The sequence below is a fragment of the Lynx canadensis genome, chromosome C1, assembly GCF_007474595.2.
Source record: "Lynx canadensis isolate LIC74 chromosome C1, mLynCan4.pri.v2, whole genome shotgun sequence".
Classification (NCBI taxonomy): Eukaryota; Metazoa; Chordata; class Mammalia; order Carnivora; family Felidae; genus Lynx; species Lynx canadensis.
In genome coordinates this window covers 16,585,402-16,605,870 of record NC_044310.1, presented here as the reverse complement: position 1 = coordinate 16,605,870, position 20,469 = coordinate 16,585,402, and the positions used below count along the sequence as shown (strand labels likewise).

The 20,469-nt window shown below is 54.2% G+C and overlaps 1 protein-coding gene across 2 annotated transcripts in view; it reads right to left on the bottom strand.

Annotated features, from left to right (window-relative positions):
* The window catches only part of EPHB2 (EPH receptor B2), a 124,613-nt gene extending 118,457 nt beyond the window's left edge, over window positions 1-6,156 (bottom strand). For both annotated transcript variants that reach the window (XM_030327133.1, XM_030327134.1), the window contains exons 1-2: window positions 6,096-6,156; window positions 2,406-3,090 (exon numbers count right to left, since the gene is read on the bottom strand). In XM_030327133.1, coding sequence (XP_030182993.1) covers window positions 2,406-3,090; window positions 6,096-6,152 — 742 coding nt within the window. In that variant the 5' untranslated portion in view covers window positions 6,153-6,156. The remainder of the gene's footprint in view (window positions 1-2,405; window positions 3,091-6,095) is intronic.
* Between the last annotated feature and the right edge of the window lie 14,313 nt (window positions 6,157-20,469).

Below are 20,469 nucleotides of genomic sequence, written 5' to 3'. Positions count from 1 at the left end.
GCCCCCGGCCAAGAGCGTAGCTGCAGTTCCAGGAGAGACCTTGCACCAGAGGAAGCCCCCCGAAGCCATACCTGGATCCCTGAGCCTAAGAAACTGAGAAAAACAAATGCTTTTGTTTTCAGCTGTGACGTTCTGGGGCGACTTGTTATGCAGCAATGGGTGACTAGTGCACCTTTTCATCTGGGCACCTTCCGGTGACAGTTCTTCCTCTGTCCCTCCCCGAACCCCAGCCACAGCCAGGTCAGACGCTGTACCAGTCCCCCCTAACCCGTGGTGCTTCATGTCCCCAGATCCTTGTAGATCCATCCTCCAGAAGGCCCGGGCCACCCAGTCAACATATGCCTCTCCCAAGACTCAGCCCCGATGTCACCTCCTCTGGGAAGCCCTTCTCTTTCTGTGCCCACTGCAACCCAAGTGGTTCCAATCAAAGTAAGTCAAAGGCATGCCCTCCCTTGTTCATTTACAGTTTGCGTCCCCTGCTAGACCGTGAGCTCCTAGACGGCAGGGCCACAGCCGCATTCTTGTCTGTCTCACCCGACGCTCAGCACAAGGCCTTGACACAGAGCAGGCGCGGGCGAGGTTTGATGAGTGAATAAACAATGAGCGAGGAGTGACTGATTCTGCCCTGCGGCCCCCATGGCCCGCCACCTCCCGAGGCTGTGCACTTTCAACACTCAAGTATAGAAAGCCAGATCTGTTATCTTCCCCCAGAAACCAGCTTTTTTCCCCAAATGTCCTTTTCCAGGACTGTCACCTCCCTGCAAGCCGGACTTCACTGTTTCCTCCTTTCCTGCACATGCCATCCTTCTCACTCACCCTCCTCACACCCCTTCATTCTAGCCTGGCTCCTTCCCTGCACAGTGGATGCCCACTCCAGAGAGCCACCACCTCTTGCGAACACGGCTGCTGCTTCCGCACAGTCTCCTCTGCTGTCTCTTGCACCCCACGTGCCCTCCCAGGCACCTTTAAAATGCTGCTTCAGAGCATGGAGGGTAGGAACAGGGACAGTGGATGTGACAGCATTTTATAAAGGGGAGGGTCACTGCAGCTACCTCAGGCCACACTTTCACCGGTGCTTCAGGGACCCTGGAATAGGGTCCAGACTCTTTGCCTGGCACATGGGGGACCCCGGGACCCGACTGGGCTTTAAATCAAATAGGGCTTTAAATCACCATCACAGCTCACATTGTAGAGTACCTGCACCAGGTCGAGCTTTGTACACGTCTCGTTTAGTCAACATTTATTAAGCTCCTACTGTATACTGCAAGTCATTATAGATGCTTTACAGTCTTGACTTGTTGAGTCTTCGGAAGTACCCTATGAAAGAGGGTTTCATACTCAGCATAGGACAGACAGCTCATAACAGGGGTGGTATTCGAATGCAGGTCCGTCTACCTTCACAGCCTTCTACCATCCACCGTGCACCGCCTCTTACAAACTTCTTAGGTTTGCAAACCACCTCCACAATTCTTCACCATAATAAACACCACCCGTACCACTGCTGACTTAGAACGTTTCCTTAAGTTAACCAAAGTGGCACGGTGGCTAAGGGTGGGCCTGGAATCACACTGCCTGGGTAAGACTCCTGGCTCCCCCACTCACTCTCTGAGCCTCGATGTCTTCATATAAATGGCACTTTCTCTCACAGGGCTCTTGTGAGCATTAAAGGAGTTAGACCTAGAAGGTGCTCGGCCCACAGAAGTGGTGGTCAGGGGGCCTGGCTCACCTCCCCACCTGCGAGGATCGGAAGTAAGCGCGTGACTTGCCTTGGCCACTGAAGTGTCCAGAGGAGTGTGCACAGCCATTGAGGCAGAACTCTAGAGCCGGCACACAACCCAGCTCACACCGCTTCCTTCCGTCCTCGTGATCACAACATTGCAAATGGCGGCTCCTCCATCCAGTATGGCTCCCAGAGGGAGGAATCCTGGGGCCGACCCACGAGGGACAGGTAGCACTGGGCAAGAAATATACGTCTATTGTTTGGTCACTTCAATCTAACCTGGCCTCTACTGACCGATCCAGCCAAAGTCCAAGAAGTCTGAACTTACAACTATTACTTACTGTGACTTATTTCCGCAAAAAGGAAACCACATCACTTTCGCAGATGGAGACATACAGCACCACTTGCCACTGTTAATAGTCATGTAATAATTAAAACAAGAAACGTCTATCCTGGCACCAACGAAAAGCACCTTGCACGCTCTTGCCATTCAAGAAGCGCTCTTCAAATGTCTCCCTCCAAGACACCGAACAGTGGCTGCACGTTTGGAAACCCGGCCAAAGAGCGCCTCACGGTCGGCTCCAGGCCACTGCCCTTGCCAGCCTGGGACCCCAGGCCCAGGTCCGCAGCCAATACCAACTCCACGCGCTTGCAGGGGCACCTGCCCCACTGCGGCAGTCCTTACCTCTGCAGACCGTGCCGTTCTCCACGGCCTCGAAGCCGGCTTTGCACATGCAGCGCCCGATGGGTACGAGCCACTCGCCGTCCCCGTTACAGTACAGCTTGATGGGCACGTCCACCTCCTCGGCATTGGCGATACAGCTGCCCCGGGCAGCCACCAGCGATGTGCTCTCAGCCCCCGACAGTGTCTCCTGGAAGACGGCGCCATTCTGGATGATGCGGGGGCACTTGCGGTAGAAGACACGCACGGCAATAAGGGACATGCAGCCACCGTAGTCCTGGAAGGCCAGGTAGAAGCCGTTGCGGGACACCGGCCCGAAGCTCCGCACCTCGGTGTTGATCTTCATGACCCGGCCACCCAGGTCCACCTGGGAGAAGCTCTCGTCGGCCGCAATGGTGTCCACCTTCACCCACGGATTCTCCATCCAGTTGGGGAAGGTCTTGGTGGCCGAGTCGAAGTCGGCCTCATAGTAATAGAGGTTGAAGGTCTCCTTGCAGGAGCCGGGCACGCTGGGGATGCTGCTGCAGTCACGCACGGAGAACTTCATCTCCACGTGGATGCGGTGGGCACCACGGCGCCGGATGAACTTGGTCCGTAGCCAGTTGTTCTGGCTCGACTCAAACACATTGCACACCTGGTACGTGCGGATCGTGTTCATGTTCTCATCGTAGCCACTCACCTCTTCCCACTGCGGGTGAAACGCTAGTCAGGTGGGGGAGATGGGGCTCATCCCCAGGGATCGTCTGTCTATGGGCGAGACACAGACCCTGCCTTAGGGAACCCTTCAGTCTGCTGGGTGCAAATAGGACTCTGGCCACTGGGGGCCTCCTAGTCTAACGGGGGAGGCACAGCCTCTACCTCGGGCATCTTCTAGTCTGACGATGGAGACGTGAGTCGTACCATCAGAGAACTCCCAAGCTGAGGTGCAGACATGGACTTGGCCCCCAGGAATTCCCCACACTGTGAGGGAGACATGCCAGTCTGGTGGGAAGGGCACACACGCTGCTCTTGGTTTTCCCCTGATTTATACGGGCGATGTGACCCTCACTCCAGGGCAATAAAGGAGACATGGCCCCCGCTCCTGGGAAGCTCCCACCTGGAAGGAAAATCAGGGAGAGGCCCAGCCTGAGGGGATTCCTCTGCTGAGAGCAGACATAGCTTTGTGTCTGGGGAGTACTAGTCTGATGGGGGAGACAGAACTTCCGCCTACTGGGAGCTCCTATTCCGATCTGGGAGACACAGTCCTTACCCTAGGGGATTCCCAGGCTGACAGAAGAAGAGCTCTCACCCCCGTGATGGGGAAGACGGGCGGTCTGTTCTGGGGCCTAAAGTGGTTAAGATGGTACCTGGAGGGAGACTCACTCCCTTCCTGCCTGCGGCATGTGCTTCAGCACCTTCCCTGGACCCCAGCCTGGCCCTCGCACACCCAGCTAAGGGATTCCCGAGCCCCACTGCTGGGTGGCACCGGGCAGGGCCACGGAAAGCTGGGGATGAAGGGTGCGGGGCACACGTCTCCTCACACACCCTCACAGGCCAACCCTCACGTGCTGAGCCTTTGTTCACACTTTTGTGCCCTCCTCGAGAACCCTCTCCTCTTCTCTGCCCATCCTTCTGGAACCTCTTGTGGTGTTTGCATTCATTGGCTCTCCCTTGGGTCTTTGGGGACAACCGGCCTGGTCTGGGCGGGGGCTGAGTACTCCTGGCCCTCTCGGCCTGGTCTCCCCAGGGGGGCCGAAAGCTTACTGAGAGTAGCCACGCACCCCCCTCTTTGGCACTGGGCTGCCTTTACCTGGGGTAGACCCAAAAGAGCCCCAACAGCACAGCACCCCCTCCTAGCCATGCCAGCCTGGGGTGGGTGCTGTAAGAGGACCTCATTTCTTTGTCATTATGGTCACACATGGTGCATATTATTATCTCCATGTTACAGATGAGGGAGCAGAGACCAGGGAAGTGAGGTCATCTGACCCAAGCCACACAGACCCAGACCCATTCCTGCACTTGAGCACACAGCCTCGAAACACAAGGACCCACAAGTACCCCAGGAGTCCTGGGTTTTGCCCCTGCCCTGCTAACTTGATGTGTGGCCTGGGGCAAGTCACTTCTCCTTGCTGGGTCTTGATTTCCCCAGCTGGGTGGAGGAGGGGGAGGCAGGTGGTGGTATAGAGGTGTCACCCTGAAGTCGGTGTTCCTTGTCCTTTGGCCTCCCTCGGATATCTGGGACAAATCTGTGCGGGGCAGTGCAGTGGCCTGGGGAGGGTTGATGTTGTGAAAGGCCAGTGCCCGTGGGGAAGGCCGAGCTGGAGCCTGCTAGCCCAGACTCTATGTCAGTGGTGGCTCTGAAGCTCCCTACATTGCTTCTTTTTTTTTTTTTTTGGTGGCACCATGTGACAAAGTCAGCCCCTTGTTACAACCACTGCTCTTCTTCAGAACTTAATTAGAGCACTTAATTAGAGCACTCTGCCTTTCTCCCCTCTCTCTAATTAACATGCGGAGGCCCTGCAGCCTAAACACCCCAAATAATTGCGTCCGGGGGCCCTGCAGCCCAGCCTGGCCTCATTACTGATAGGGTGGGGCTGTGGGCCCAGCCGCCTTCGCAGATGGAAAATTGGTGACAAGAAAGAGCCACAGAAAGAGGCCTGACCCTAGGGCCCTGCCTATTGAGAACACAGGCCTGGGGTGGGGGGTTGGGGGGGATGTAGCTCCTTGGGGCAGCGGCCGAGTCCCAGTGGAGGCGCTGGGATGGCGGGGAGGGAAGAGATGGGCTGTGGGGACCCAGGGGAATGAGGAGGGAATGATATGAAAACCGGTGGCGAGGACAATGGTGATGGTGGGACTACTGTAGCTACTTATCACCGGGCACCGTGCAAGACGCCGTGCGGGAAAACCTCACACCAATCCTGCGCAGAGGACATGACCAACATCATTTTATAGATAAGGAAACTGATGCTCAGGCAGGCTAAGGAACTGGCCTCAAATCACATGGCTGGTGAGTGGCAGAGCTGGGACAGAATTTCAGGCATGTCTGACCCCACAGCCTGTATGTAAGCGCTGGGCTGGCTGGTGTGGGAAGAAAGAGGAATCTCAGATTGTGCCTGCTCTCGCTTTTGAGGGGCTCACAGCCTACATGGGCTCAAACCACTGGCCCCAGGAAAGTAGGGGGGCCATGGAAGTGGTCAGAGAGATTTTGGGGGAAGCCTTGTGTTATGGGTACGCAGAAGGCTCGGTCACAGCCCTGGACACAAACCTGAGCCCCATCACTAACTAGGTGTAACGTCCCTGGCAGGCGGCTACACCTCTCTGAGCCTCAGTTTCCTTACCTGTAAAATTGAGGTCTTTCCTCCCCTTATTATTGGAGAAGATGTGTGTAAACGTGCTTCCTTGATACAGTATATGATAAGTGGGTGCTCAGAAAATGACAGTTCACTTTCCTCATCTGTAAAATGGGGGCAATGCGAATTCCTACTTCTCAGCCTTGCCCCAAGGATGCCATGGGATAAAGGCTGAAAGCATCCAACATGTTGTCATGGTAACCGGCACTCCAACTAGTAGGGGACCAATAGGGTGGGGCAATGAGAGGCAAGCCCTGGGCCCTGAAAGAGGGAAAGGAGATGGAATTTAGGGGGCATCCAGGCCCTGCAGCAAAACCCCAGGTCTTCTGAGGGACTGGGCAGGGCTTGGGGACCACTGACTCACCCCTGATGGAGGATGCACGATCCAGCCCAGCTCTGCCGTCGCTGTGGTCGAGTCCATCAGCGTTTCTGTGAGGAAAGCAAAGGGTCAATGCCGCCCACCTACGGAGTGCTCTCAATCACCCCAAGACCCCCACCCCTCAAGGGGCCTTCTTTACAGAGCTCCACCCACTTCTATTGCGGCAATCAATCATCTGGCTGTCCCGCCCCATAATCCCACCCACTCCCATGCCCCAGCCAATCGTCTGATGCTGCTCCTCCAGGCCCCACCCCCTTAAAGACCAGCTCCAGCCCCTCTACGCAGGGTCATGCCCTTTGTGAGCCCATCGTGTCCCACCAGTCTTGCCACTGCCACTTCCCTCCCTTACTGGTGGATTAGGGTCTTAACCTGGAGTCTCCTGGGTGGGCTTCAGGGAGTCCACCAGGCAACTCTTGAAATTTCATGTAAAACTTAGGGTGTCTGCTTTTTCAGCTTGCATCAAATTCTCAAAAACTGAAATGTGGGCCTTAGAAAGGTCTCCCTTTGGTCCCAGCTGAGCCCCATTAGTTACCCTACCTTGGCTCTCTGGCCCACACTTCCAATCAGGGACACCTTCCCCCTTCTTCAGGCACCTAGAGTCCTCTAGAGTGTCTCCACACTGGGGCTCCCTCCCCTAGGCCTCGGTCAACTCTGCCCCTAGGATAGGGCCCTAGGAGTGGAGGGGTGTTGAGGGTGAGCACTGTGCCAAGTGAGTCTAGTCCATCACCTGCCCTCTGGGGATTCAGGAAACTCAAATCAGCTTCTGAACCAGCCAGGGCCCCACTCGCCCACCCTCCTCTCTCCAGCAGCTGGAAGGAAGGAGCCACATAGCCTATGACAAAGGAGACCCCCAAGGGCTAGAAAGAGCCCTATTCACCCCCAGATAAGGCTTAGGACCCTTTCCCACTCCCCCGTCCCTGCCACAAGGAATTCAAGACACTTTTGGAGCTGAACTGCAAGGCACTGAGCAGATTTAAATTGGCCCCTTTCAAGCATTCATCCAACAAATATATCCTGATGCCCCTTCTGTGCCAGGCAGTGGGTACCTTGGGAGAGAAAACGGTGAATAGCAAGACCTTACTATGGAGTTGTTCAGTCTAGTAGTGGTGACGAGCCATGTACACATAACGGCCACGAGAGAGTAGGCACAGAGACCTAGAAGCTCACAGCTGGACCTCCTTACCACCTAGCTCTGCAGGAGTAGGTAAGGTGTGCTGGCCTCTATGCTCCACTTCTGTGCCCAAGCAGACATCACTAATCAATGCCCACACTCTGTGGCCGCACGATGCTTCTCACCACAGTGTGCCACGAAGCTGACACCCACCATTTGAGATGCTATCTCTGGCCCAGCCAACTGCTTCATTTTGGACATAGGGCAACTGAGGCACAGAGAGGGGATGAGACTTCATAAAAATCACAAAGGAGTTGGTAGCAGAGTGGGAGGAGCAGATCTCCTGCCTCCGACCCTACAAACTTCTAGAGACTTAGTTGGATAACCTGGGCTGGATGAATTAGGGTGAGGATAGTTGGGGCAGGGTGCACACTGCCCAGGTCAAAGGTGTGAAGGTCGAAATGGGAGGAACAAGGTCTTGAACTACGGTGGGGTGGTGGGGATGGGAGGAAGCATTCAGCCAGAGGTGACCCCACTCAGACCCACGAGCTGACAACAGAGGATGCAGCAGTGTCCCCGTGACCGCCTGTGGCTATGTCTGCGGCCACTATGTCCCTTTGCACTGGGGGCTGGTGAGGGGAGAGGAGGGGTGCCAGGGACGGTGGAGTCCAGTGCCAAGGGTGTCTTTTTGATGGCAAATTGGAGGGAAGTTCTATTGTGCTGCTTTGGAGCTGAAAAAAGGGTTCCTTTTCACACTCCGAATGCTACAGATTTTTCTTCCTGGAGAGAACAAGGGCTGAACTTTTAACCTGTTTTCTCTCATCGGCCTCAGCCAGAGACGCGCCAAGCCGGGCTCTCTGCCTGGGCCTGAGGAACAGCTGCTGGGAGCCGCACGGAACAAGGGAGAGGAGACTCTGCTTGGGACTAGAAAGGGGTCGGGTGGGGGAGGCACGCCTGCCAAGCAGGTGGCCCCACCCCTTGGCTGGATTCTTGGGCTGACCCAGAGGCCAAGCACTAGAGGATTCCACGGCCCAGAGGAGGGGCTGTGAGCTGACATCCTCATTGTACGGGTGGAAACTCAGGCCCAGAGAGGGCAAACGACTTGCGGAAAGTCACAGACTTCAGGCTGGTGCTCAAACTCCGGGCTCCCAGGGAGCTCAGTCTGGGGTGGGTGTTCTACTGCTCCCCTCTGCCTCCCCCTACACCTAGAACTAGCGGGGGGGGGGGGAGGTGGAAGGATCCCAAAAGGCCCGCAGTCAATTTGCTGGTTGGTTCGCAGAGAGGAAGGGGCTGAGAGGGAGTGTGAAGTTTGCAGGTCTCCTGGGACGGAGGCAGGGGGCTCTCATCTCTCCATGCCTGTCCCGGCTTCACCTGGAAGCCTGCCTCTGGGAAAGCTGTTACTCCTCGGGGCTGTGGCAGGAGGTGACCCACGGGGGCTCTCCCCCCAGCGTCTCAGCCTCTTGCTCTCCAGTGTTGACATCTCCCTCCGCCCTCTGCACAAAAGGCAGGGAGGCAGAGCAGATAAACTAAGGGTCAGGAGGTCAGAGGGACTTCGATTCCAACACCTGCCCTGTCTCCCTTGCCTTGTAACCTTGGACCTGTAACCTTCCTAAGCCTCAGTTTCCATACCTGGAAAATGGCCATAGTACCTTCTGAGTGTGGCCGAGGACTGAAGGACAGAGGAGAGGGTTAACTTGGAGTCTAATACAGAGCAGAGCCTCGGTAAGTGCCAGTTAGTCTTTTTTCAGACTGAGTGTAGTGCTTTTTTGGCTGACCCAGTGCCTGCACACACGCCATTTCCTTTGGGCTCATGAGGTGGCTCCTGAAAGTGAAGGCGGGTCCGAGAGGCTCCCCCCACACTCCAGACGGTGCTTGCCAACATCTGACAGACATCAGCCTCTTGCTCCAGCACCACGGCCTCTGGGGAACCCTTCCTGGTTCGTCTGACGCTGCTTTCCTGGGATGCCCTGAGTTTCCCCTTTGTTCCTCTCAAACCAAGCACAAAAGTCACATTCAGTTCCCCGGGGAATCTGGAGTTAGTAGTTCCTGCCTCAGGAACCTGGGTGGGTTTAGGAAGCCAGGCCTATTTCTACCACCAACATTTCCTTCCTTCTCTCCCTTCCTTCTCCCTTCACCTCAGACATCTCCCCCTCTAATCCAAAAATCTGCAAAGGGAGAGAACTCATATTTACTGAGACGGAGACCTACCTGTCTGTTAGGAGCCAGAGACCCTCACCAATGTTCTTCCAACATTGCCAACACAGTTGGGAAATGCCCAACGATGCCCCACTCGCAGATGGGAAAACCGGGGCTTACAAAAGCTTAGGAACTTGCCCGAGGTCACACATCTTTCATTCACAAGCTGTGCTCCAGCTGCATAGACTGGTGTCCTCTCACCCCCCATACCCCAAACATGTGGTTCCTTCTAGTCATCTCCCCCTCCACACCTTTGCCTGTCCCCAGGAGTCAGCACAGGGCTCGGCACATAGTAGGTCGACAGCCAAAGACTGAAATCACACCCCACCCCCAGGCTAGCGTTCTGCTCCATCAGAACAACATTCATGACATCAGCCATTTCCACCTATAACATGTACTATTACTTAGTTACTATTCTTCCAGATGACTCTTATTTTTTAAGGGCATTTTTTTTTTAAGGGCATTTTAAAGAGGAAAAAGTTATTATTATAAATGGGAAACCAATATCACTTGCCATAAAAAGAAGGAAAATAAACACAGGACAATTACAATTAAAAACATTCATCTGCAAACCACCTAACATCATTTCACTTCCCACACTTTGGGGACCGCGAGACTGCACCGAACTGCCTCTAAAGTGCTAGAAATGTCCCCAGCCCATCCCCACTGTGACAATGACAATCCCTCATGCAAGGGGAGGCTGTTTTTCGCTGTACACAGATAATTAATCACCACACAATGTGACAAACATTGCAACAGGGATGTGCATGGGGTAGTGTGGGTAGGGGACCGCATGCGGAAGGAGAGGAAGAAAATGCTCAATTTCGGGACGGTTTCCTGGAGAAAGTGACTCTAGATGGAGGCTTGAAGAATGAGTTAGAAGGGAGGCAGGAGGGGTTGCATGGGAGACGGAGGGGCCAGCAGAGGCAAAGGAGGTGAGCGATATGGCATGGTCGGTGGGAATGAACGAGAATGAAGGGTGGACAGCAACAGTCAGCAGCTCTCTGAGGCCCCCTGGCTGGACCACATCCCCTGCCCACATCCTTGCCAGCCTCTCAGGTGCCACCCTCTCCCCACCCTGCCTAACACTGCCCTTTCACTCGTCTCCAGGCACTCCCATGGATATGTCTGCTTTCCAAGCCCTGAATGCATTCAGTGACCTTTTTTTTTTTTAAATTTCCGATGTTTGTTTATTTTTGAGAGAGAGACAGAGCATGAATGGGTGAGGTGCAGAGAGAGAGGGAGACACAGAATCTGAAGCAGGCTCCGGGCTCCGAGCTGCCAGCACAGAGCCCAACACGGGGCTCGAACTCACAAACCGTGAGATCATGACCTGAGCCGAAGTCAAACACCAAACCGACTGAGCCACGGAGACGCCCCGCTCAGTGACCATTTAAAAAAATCCCAATGGATAGATGAGAAGACTGAGGCTGGGTGGACAGATACAGGAGGAAGCTGGAACCAAGGCCTGCAGCCACCTACTCAGAGAGCCTTCCTCGGTGGGAAAACAGGGTTCGAGCCATGGCAGTGGCTTTGGCCCTGGCCCCACTGCGCCCACACCCCCCTCCTGGAGACTGCACAGAAGAAAGCAATCAGGAGGCCCTGACTGCACAGGCTGGGGAGGCCCGTTGGCCCCTCTGGCTATGTGTGAACGAGCAGTGTGCATTTCAGAAATATTTGAGCTAAAAGGGGAGACGCACTGAAGTCGTTAGTCTTGAGCCGACGGGAAGGTGGCTGCACGAGGCCCTGGCGGATGTTTCCACTGGCCCGTTTCAGGCTGGGGCAAGTGGCCGCCCTCTGCTCCCAACCCACCCCCGGTCAGCTCTGTCTGACCCCCCCCTTGGATAATTCTCTAGGGCCACAGACACTGTTGGTTCGTACCAATGACAATGTGTGAGAGTTCCAAAGACATGAGGAAGAACTTTCACTAGGTACCTACTGTGTGCCGGGCACTGAGATGGGCACTCTAGATACGGCTTTAGGCTCTCGACAACCTGTGGGGTATATGCTTTTAACCCCGTTTTATAGATGCAGAAACTGAGGTCAGAGAGGTGAAGCAGGCTTCACAAGGACACACAGGCAAGGCTAGCATTTGAAACCACATCTGTCTCATTCTACATCTGCATGATTTTTAAGAATGCTTCAAACACTTAAAAAAACAGACAATACACACACACACACACACACACACACACACACACACACAATTACTGGGGCTCTCTGCATGTGTTTATTCTCTCCCTCTGTGTGGGCCTGAGTGAGGATGGGAGGGGAAAAAGAAAAGGGGGTGGGGCTCAGACTGTCCAGGCTAGAACCTGGGCTCTGGCCCTCTCTAGGTTGTGACTGCAGGCAGGTCTGTGCTCCTCTCTGGCCCTCAGGCTCCCCATCTGTAAAATGGGTCATGTGCACATTAGATGACATCATGTAAGTCAATTCTGCTGATCTGCCGTCTCCCAGGGCCCCCATTCTTGGGGGAGCTCTGTGCCTGCCTCCTTCACTACTGTATCCCTAGCACTGAGAACTGTTCTGGCTCGAGGTAGATGTATTCGACCTCCACATGGCAGCTGGGTGATGTTTCTAAAGTCCATGTCTAATTATGCCTTAACTGAGCTTAATGCCCTTTGGAGTTCCCACCTGTTGGTAACAGAAAGTCCTAGCTCCTTGCCCTAAGGCACCCGCTGCTGACCAGGCCAGTTAATTACCTTCCAGCCAGGCTTTCCTCTGTCTCTAGTGTCCAGCCATCCATCAGAAGGCACTACGTTTCTGTGGTCCTGGTGCACTGACCATTCTAGGTTTTTCTGCCTGGAATGCCTGACCCTTCCAGCTTGGTTAGCCAGGCTAACTTCTCTTCCAAAACTTAACTCAAAGCCTCTTTCTTCCTGTCCCTGAATTCTTCCGGGTTAAGTAACAAGATCTTGGTCATTCCATGAATATCTACCCTATCTACTGAGTGCCAGACCCTGTGCTGGGCACTGGGGATGTTGAAACGGATCAGCAAATCCTTCTCTCAAGGATCTTCAGGATTAGTGCCTGGCACGTGAACTTTCTACAAGAAGAGGCGGGGTGAGAATGCTGGTCCCGGTTGGGGGCCAGGAAACCCAGAGGAAGATGGTGTTAGCTTTGACCAGGGAATTAGCAAAGGTGTCCCTGGGAAAGTGGCATTTGAGCTGGGAGAAGAGGGCAAGGCATGCCATGTACAGGGCACATAACAGCATCAAAGGCACAGAGGCAGGGGCAGTTTGGATAAGAGTAAAACCTGAGGACTGGTTCTCCGCGCTGAGCTCTGGGCTAAGGGTTTAGTATTCATGATCTCATTTCATTATAACTATTGGTAAAGTAGGTACTTTATTATCTCCCTTTACAGTTGGGAAAACTGAAGTTAGGAGAGATCGTTCAAGGTTTGCATGGCCAGGAAGTGGTGCATCTGTGTCTGCCTCCAATTAGTACTTAACCCTCAACCATGCTAGGGTGTCTGTCCCATGTGGTAGGAGCAAAATGCCGCATGGAAGGATATGGTAGCTTAGGATGGGGCCAGAACTCATAGGGCCTTGGATACGGGGCTAAGGAGTTTGGAGCTTGTCCCAGAGGCAATGGGGAGCGATGGAAGATTCCTGAGTAAGGTAGTGATGTGGTCTGTCCCGAAAAAATGGACATGAGAATATGGTCTATCCTGAAAACGGACAGACACCTAGTAGTTGTTCCGTGGGGTCTTTGCCCCAGACTGGCCAGTAGACCACAGCCCAGGCAGCAAATCAGCCAATCAACAGATGCTGCTCTGGACCCTTTCTGGCGGCTCCACCTGCTCCCTGTCGAGGACTAATAGGGCCGAGGTTACTCGAACACAGGCCTATCTGCCCTACCGTGGGGCCATACCCAGGCAATCAGTGGCTGGGAGTTGGAGCATTCTTTCCATGGTCCACATCCATGTTAGAAATTCTAAGAAGAGGCAACAGGCAGGAACTAAGGAATTCAAGGACTTTGACAAACTGGGTGACTTAGGAAAGTCACTTCCCCTCTCTGAGCCTCAGTTTCCTCATCCGTAAAATGGGGATCACAAAATCCTTGCTCTGTGTACCTCACAGGGTTGCTTAGAAGATTCAAGGAGGCGTTGGGTGCAAAAGGTTTTTCGAACATGCGAAGGCCAGGTCATGCAAAGGCAACAGTGAAAATTGCTAAGACTCGTGGAGGCTAACGGTGGGCAGGTGCTTCATCAATACTGTCTGGCTCACTGTTGCCCCAGAGCAACCTTATGGGGAAACCAAGGCTTGGAGAGATCAGGAACTCCCCCAGGCATGATAAGGGGCGGGGCAGGATCTGACCCCTTTGGTGTGACCCAGAAACCACCAGGCTATGCCGCCTCACAAAAGGGAGGGAAAAACCACGGGTTCATGTACGATGCCCTGGGTGCCAGACCCTGATCCCATCACTCTGTACACCCTGCAAAGCTAGCACTGTTGTGCCCATCATACGGATGCGAAAACCAAGTTCACAAAGGCTGAGAGAACTGCTCAAGGTCACATAGCCAGAAAGCAGAGCTGGATTTGAACCCAGAGCAGCCCATTGGGTTCCCCAAGACCTCTCCTCTGAAAAGCCAGTGAGGATCAGCTGCGAAGAGAGTCTCAGCCCAAAGCAAGGCGAGTGGGGTGGGGGTGGCCATGCCACAGAAGCCCTGAGCCGGTTCCAGGAAGACCGTGGACTTTCTAAGGTGAAACCTGCCAACAGGCAGCACGTTGTTTTTCCAGCTCGCCCCCCTGCTCCGCCCTCAGGCTCACGGAAAGGGGACCGAGTTAATGTAAAATCCTTCTGCCCCAGGACTCTCGCAGCACATACCCCTCCTCGTCCTCCTGCCGCTCAGAGGCCTTTCTCTGCCTCGGTTGCCTGCCTGGAGTCTGCTCTTGTTTTCTCAGGCTCAGGCGGAGGAGTCCCCGCGACGCCGGCTCCTCCACTCTGTCCCCCGCCTGCCCGCTGCTGGCCTGGGCATCCGCCAGCGCCGGCCGCCCGGCTGAAACCCAATCCTCCGGGCCAGCCGGGTTGCTCGCTAACAGCGGGCCGCATTGTGCGGCAGGGGCTTCGGGAGAGTTTGGATTCGCTGCTTGGGGACCCACTTAACCTCCGCAAAGGACAGGATGATGGATGGAGGTCTGGGAAGGGGTGGCTGGGGGTGGGGCGGGCGGTAAATGAACACCGGGGCTTGCTGGGGAAGGGGAAGAAGGGAGGCAGGGACGGGAAGGGCCCTGCACACATAAGAGCTTCATTAGTCCTCACGACAACCCTGAGGGATGCCTGTTACTGGTCCCACCAAATGCATAAGGAAACCGAAGCTCTGACAGGTTAGGTGACTTGGCCAAGGCCACACAGCAGACCAGAAATTGAATCCAAATCTATTGCCCTTGAGCCTTCCTGACACACCAGGCTGCCTCAGCATCTACCCGATGATTTACAATCTTTAAAATAAGCCCTTTTACTTAAATGAATCCACAGACCCTTCCCACCTAATAAGTAGGTAATAAAAATACAGCGATAGCAGTCGGCATTACTGAGCAACAACGGTGTGCCAGGTGCTGGGCTGAGTCCTTTTAGACTTCATTTCACGAGATCGTAACGGTCACCAATTAGTTGAGAACAACTGTCACGGCCACTTAAAAGAAGAGGCGAGAATGTCGACTAGACCTCAGTAACAAAAATTAAGAAAATAAACAAACAAAAAGAGAGGAAACTTGTCACCCTGCCCTGCGACCTTTACTCACCAGCTCAACTGGACCGTGAGCACCTTGTAGGTGAGGCTGAGTCTCGCTTGTTCTTAAAACCATCGGACCCTCTCCCTCGTCCCTACCCCCAGCCTCCCAGACATCAAATGTTCTTTCCTGCTTACACCGTGAGTCTGGGTGTCTGGATTTTTCCTCTGGGAGATAGTCGCTTGGATCAAGATAACTCCATATACTAGATCATTCCGAGTGCTTACTTAGTGCCAACCACTGTGCTGTCACTCCTCGGAGCCTCACAACAGTCCATGAGATAGAATTATTATTGTTCCCACTTGCTTGCCCACCCATCACCCATCTATCCACTCATCCATCCACCCTCTCACTTACCCTCTCTGTCTGTCTTCCATTCCACTGTCCCGATAACCCACCCACCCTTACATCTAGCATCCCACTTAGGTATCTCTTCATCATTCACACATTCCTCCATTAAACCAACTTCCCTTCCTTCCTCCCTGTATTCCTACAGAGATGGGAAAATGAGCTTCAGAGAGGTGAAGCAACTTGCCCAATGTCACACAGTCAGTCAGCAGCAGGTCTAGGAGTTGAACGCAGGTATGCTTTTAACCCCTCTGCGAGGCAGCCTCTCGCTTTCTCACTTAATTTTTAACCGTCCTACTGCATGCAGGTTGAGTATTACGTCACCTCAAATCCTTCTGGATGTGTGTGGAGTGTAAATTACAAATCAATAAGACACAGGCCACTGTAAGTCCAAGCCAGGGTCTGTCAGGTTGGAGTCAATTAGCAAGCCTGCTCCAGGACCTGCTGGGACTGGATCTATTTGCCTAATTGGCACTGGTTTCTCCCAGTGAAGGACAATTAACTCAAATCCCAGAATCCAGACCACCCCTCTGCTTCTGGGCAAGATGTCAGGCATTTAGCCACATGAAATTTTACTGTTCATTCATTTACCCACTGACCTACACACCCACTCATCCATCTTTCCAACCATCCAATCCTTGCAATCATCCATAAACTATCTTGCCATCTACTCACCCATCCACCTCATTACCCACCTGCACACCCTTATCCTTCCACCCATCCATCCACGCACTCGCTTACCCAACAATCCACCCACCCATCCATCCATCTACCTACCCATTCTATACACATCCAACCACCGAACCACCAAATCCAAGCAAATATTTATGGAATCATTCTGCCTTCTTGCCATCCACACACTCATTTGCCCGCCCATCCATCCATCCACCCACCCATTCCTCCATCCATCCATCCACCCACCCATTCCTCCATCCATCCATCCATCCATCCATCCACCCACCCACCCTCCCTCTCACCTACCCCACCCATCAGTCTATTATTCCATTCCCCAATAATCCACCATCCATTTGCTCCCCCATACATCTAGCATCCTACTTAGGTATTCACCCATCCATCTTCCCAATGAACCAACCTCCCTCCCTCTCTGCTTTTCATTTGTATATCCACCTGACTGTTCACTTACCTGTCCTTCCAATCACACCACGTATATCTCTAAAAATCTGCTACTCATCTATCTATCCACCCCTCCCTGTATTTACTGAACACCTACTACGTGTTAGGCCCATGCTAAGTACTGGAGAATTACAATCAGATACTGTCACTGACCTCAAGAAATGTTCTGATGTGAGACAAACTCACAGGAGACTTCCCAAATAGGTAACACCTGGCCTGAACCCCAAATACAGAGGAGACAGCCAGGCTAGAAGGAGGGGAAGAGAGGAGGGAGGGTGTTCCAGGCATAGTTTGTGCAAAGGTTGGGAGGACAGAATGTGCATGGCCCCTACAGGGAACCGCAAGAGGGAGTAGGAAGGCCTAGGAGAAAGAGCACTCCAGACGCCACAAAGAGCCTTGAATGCCAGGCTAAGATCATCCTGAGGGCGGCAGGGTGGCCTGATTCAGTTGTCACTGCATTCTCTTGAGTAACTGATCCATTTTATAGATGAGGAAATTGCAGCCAAGGGGTCAGAGAGATGCAGAGGACTGTCCCAGGCCACACAGCTGGTCAGGGGCAGAGTACAAATTCCACCCCGTTTTTTTTTTTGTTTTTTTTTTATTTTTTTTTTAATGTTTATTTATTTTTGAGAGAGAGACAGAGTATGAGTGGGGGAGGAGCAGAGAGAGAGAGGGAGACACGGAATCTGAAGCAGGCTCCAGGCTCCGAGCTGTGAGCATGGAGCCTGATGCGGGGCTCGAACTCATGAACCACGAAATCATGACCTGAGCCGAAGCCAGACGCTTAACTGACTGAGCCCCCCCCCCCCCCAGGCGCCCCGTCCACCCTGCTTTTGATGGCTCCAAAGCTCTTGCTCATTCTGAGAGCAGCTGCTGTCTCAGAGGAGCGGTTTCCAAAATGCCTGCATCCTTCCTGTGTTAACACTCCCCTCCAGCTCTGCTTCTGTGGCCCTGGGCAGCTCGGGTGCAGTGACAGGACCCCCAGAGCGCCATCTCTGCTCAGTGTGACTCCACTGCTCCCTCTCGGTCCCCGGGCTCACTTGCCAACCATGCCTGGCATCTCGGGCGGTTAAGCAGACATGGCTTTGCTGGGGCATTTTCTCACGGGTCAATGTTTCACAGGAGAGCCACCAACAAGTTCCTGTCATTGTCTTTGTGATCAGAGCCTCCGTGTCTTCGTCATCAGTTACTATTCATTCCCCGCGGCCTCTGACAACCCTGAGAGATGATGCCAGACAAAGAGTCAGGCCTGGGAGCTTCTGGTATGAGCTGCTGGGGCTCCTGGCATGGCTGTGCACAGAAGGACTGATGACAGAGGAAGGACCTGGAAAGGAACAGGACTTGAAATGAGGGGGTTCTTAGTGTGGAGAAGACACGGGGGGAGGGGCACCCTGGGCCAGATACAGGGAATCCCACTTCCATCACCAGCATCCCCATCACCATGGAGACCATTTACTGAGTATCTACTCTATGCCAGGCACCATGCCAAGCAATGGACTGAGTTCATCCAGGCTTCTCCAAAACCTTCAAGAAAGATATCATATCCTTATTTTGCACTGAGGCTCAGTGAGGTCAAGTTAGAGGGCCGAGATCTCCTGCAAGTCGGTGAGGAAGTGGACTGATTTCTGACCTGCATGACCCAAACTCCTTTCATGGCTCCCAGGAAACTTGGGCGAGTCTATACAGTCTCAGGTGAGGGCTGAGCAGGAGCGGGGGGTCAGGAAGTGGGGACTTCCAGGCCTGAGGGTGGTGGCATGGAATCGGGGAGTAGGCATCATCTGATCCAGAGGTGGGAAGCCTTTGCCAGGGAGGGTGAGTGGGCAGGGGACAAGGCTGCCTAACACTGTGCTCTTCCTACCACAACTCGTGGGTGCCGTTGTAGCCTGCAGAGTATGAGGTGTTGGGCTGTGACTGTCACGTCACTTGCAATGGGCTTTTCTGGGCTTCTGGTAGTGGGTGGTGGCAAAGGAGACTTCTCGTCCATGTGAGAGATCATTTCATTTCATGAAGTCATGGAAGGCTTCCAAGAGGAGTTGGCCACAATGCTGGGAGGGAAGGGCCCCTCTTCCCCACCTACGATTTTACAGGCCTCCAGGCCCATGCTGCCCTGGGAAACTGACCAGGTACTGATGGGCCAGGCAGAGAGGTTTCCACCAACTGCCCTGAAGCAGACCAGTCTGACATTCAAGGCCTTCTATGGGCTGGTCCTGGCCTCTGACCCCAGCTGCCCCTCCCTCCACCCTCCAAGGCCAGCCTGCTCACTGTCGGAGTCCAGGCCTTCAGGTCTCCCACTGCCGAGTCTTTGCTCTTGGTCATACCCCTGTCTGGAACACTTTCTCTGAAAAGATGGGGGCAGGAAGGCAGGCAGGCAGGCCGACAGCAGGAGCGAGGCCCAGGGCAGAAGAGAGGAGTTCCTTAAACATGCTAGACTCTCCTTTTCCTTCCCTCACCTGCTTAAGCCACTTCCTCTGCCTAGGATGCCCTCCTCCTTCACCTGGAAAATTCCTCTTTACCCTTGAAGACTTCTCAGGCATCTCTTCTTCCAGGAAGCCTTCCCTGACCATCCTTGACCCCTTCCCCAGTTCGGGTAACCTAGCCTTTCTCTGGGCAACAACTCACCGGAGTTTGTCTGATGCCCTTTCCTAGCTGGTTTATTCGGATGGGACAGGGATCCTGCAATGCTGGCTGCTGAGCGGAACATCGTGGTCTTTCGTGTCCGGTGTCACCAGGAGATAGCAGCTGCCCCCCGGGCACACGGAGAGGCGATGTCAGACAGTGAGCAGATGGCCCGTGCCAAGCCCACAAACACGACAGGCCAGGCCTGCCTCAGAGCTGAGCCAAGGAGCAGCCTTCCCAAGCCGCTGGCTGTGCCACCTGGCTTGGCCATCTGGGAGCAAGAAACCGCAGGTCTGCTGGCCACACTCCGGCCAGCTCCCTGCCCTGGTCGGCTCTCAATCCCCCAGGCCCACACGGGCCTCCTCCTCCCCGGGAATATCGGGGTGGCGGCAGCTCAGGGCAGAGGCGCTGAGGCTGGGAGCAGGCCTAGGAATTCCTGCTCTAAGTGAGAAATTGGATGTGGGACCTCACGTGTCTCCCCGCACCGGTGTGCACCCTGTTAGGACGGGATACTGACTGGAGCTCCTGATCCTTTCCCTGCTGGCCCACTCCTCCCCACACCCACCCCAGGTCTGCAGCCTCAGTGACCTCATCTGAGAAATGGGAGCACTGAACAAGCCTTCCTCGCAGGTATGGATGCCAAGCTCTTAGCACAAGGCCTTGTACGGTCGCCTTGGCTCGGGAGGGGTCGGTTGCAGTTTTTATCACCCCTCCTTGCCAGGGGCCAACGGCACTGAGAACAGCTCCCAGAGAAACTCTGGGTAGGGTGGGGTGGGCAGCTGCATTTGAACAGGGATAATCATCATAGTCCAGACTTCCAGCTCTTGAGTACCTACCGTGTATCAGGCACTATGCTAGCTCCTCCCCACAGGTGATGCCATTTGGTCCCCATTCAACAGATGAGGAAACTGAGGCTCAGAGAAGGGCGGTGACTCGCCTGTGGTCACTAGGGAGTTGGTGGCAGCATGGGGATTCTGAGCGCTGTCTGGGACTTCCCGCTGCCTCCCATCAACGCTCAGAGAGTCCCCCGTGCTGGGCCTGGCAGGGAGCTTTAACTTGGCCTTATTTAAAGTTGCAATTATCTGTCCCATTTCCCGCTGGTTACAGCTGAGCTCTCCAGGGAGGCGGCAAGACCCTGATGGAGGATGCCACGAACAGGGAGTTTCTCAGGAACCCTCCTCCCCTGAGCCTGTGACTAAATGAACATGGAGGACACGCA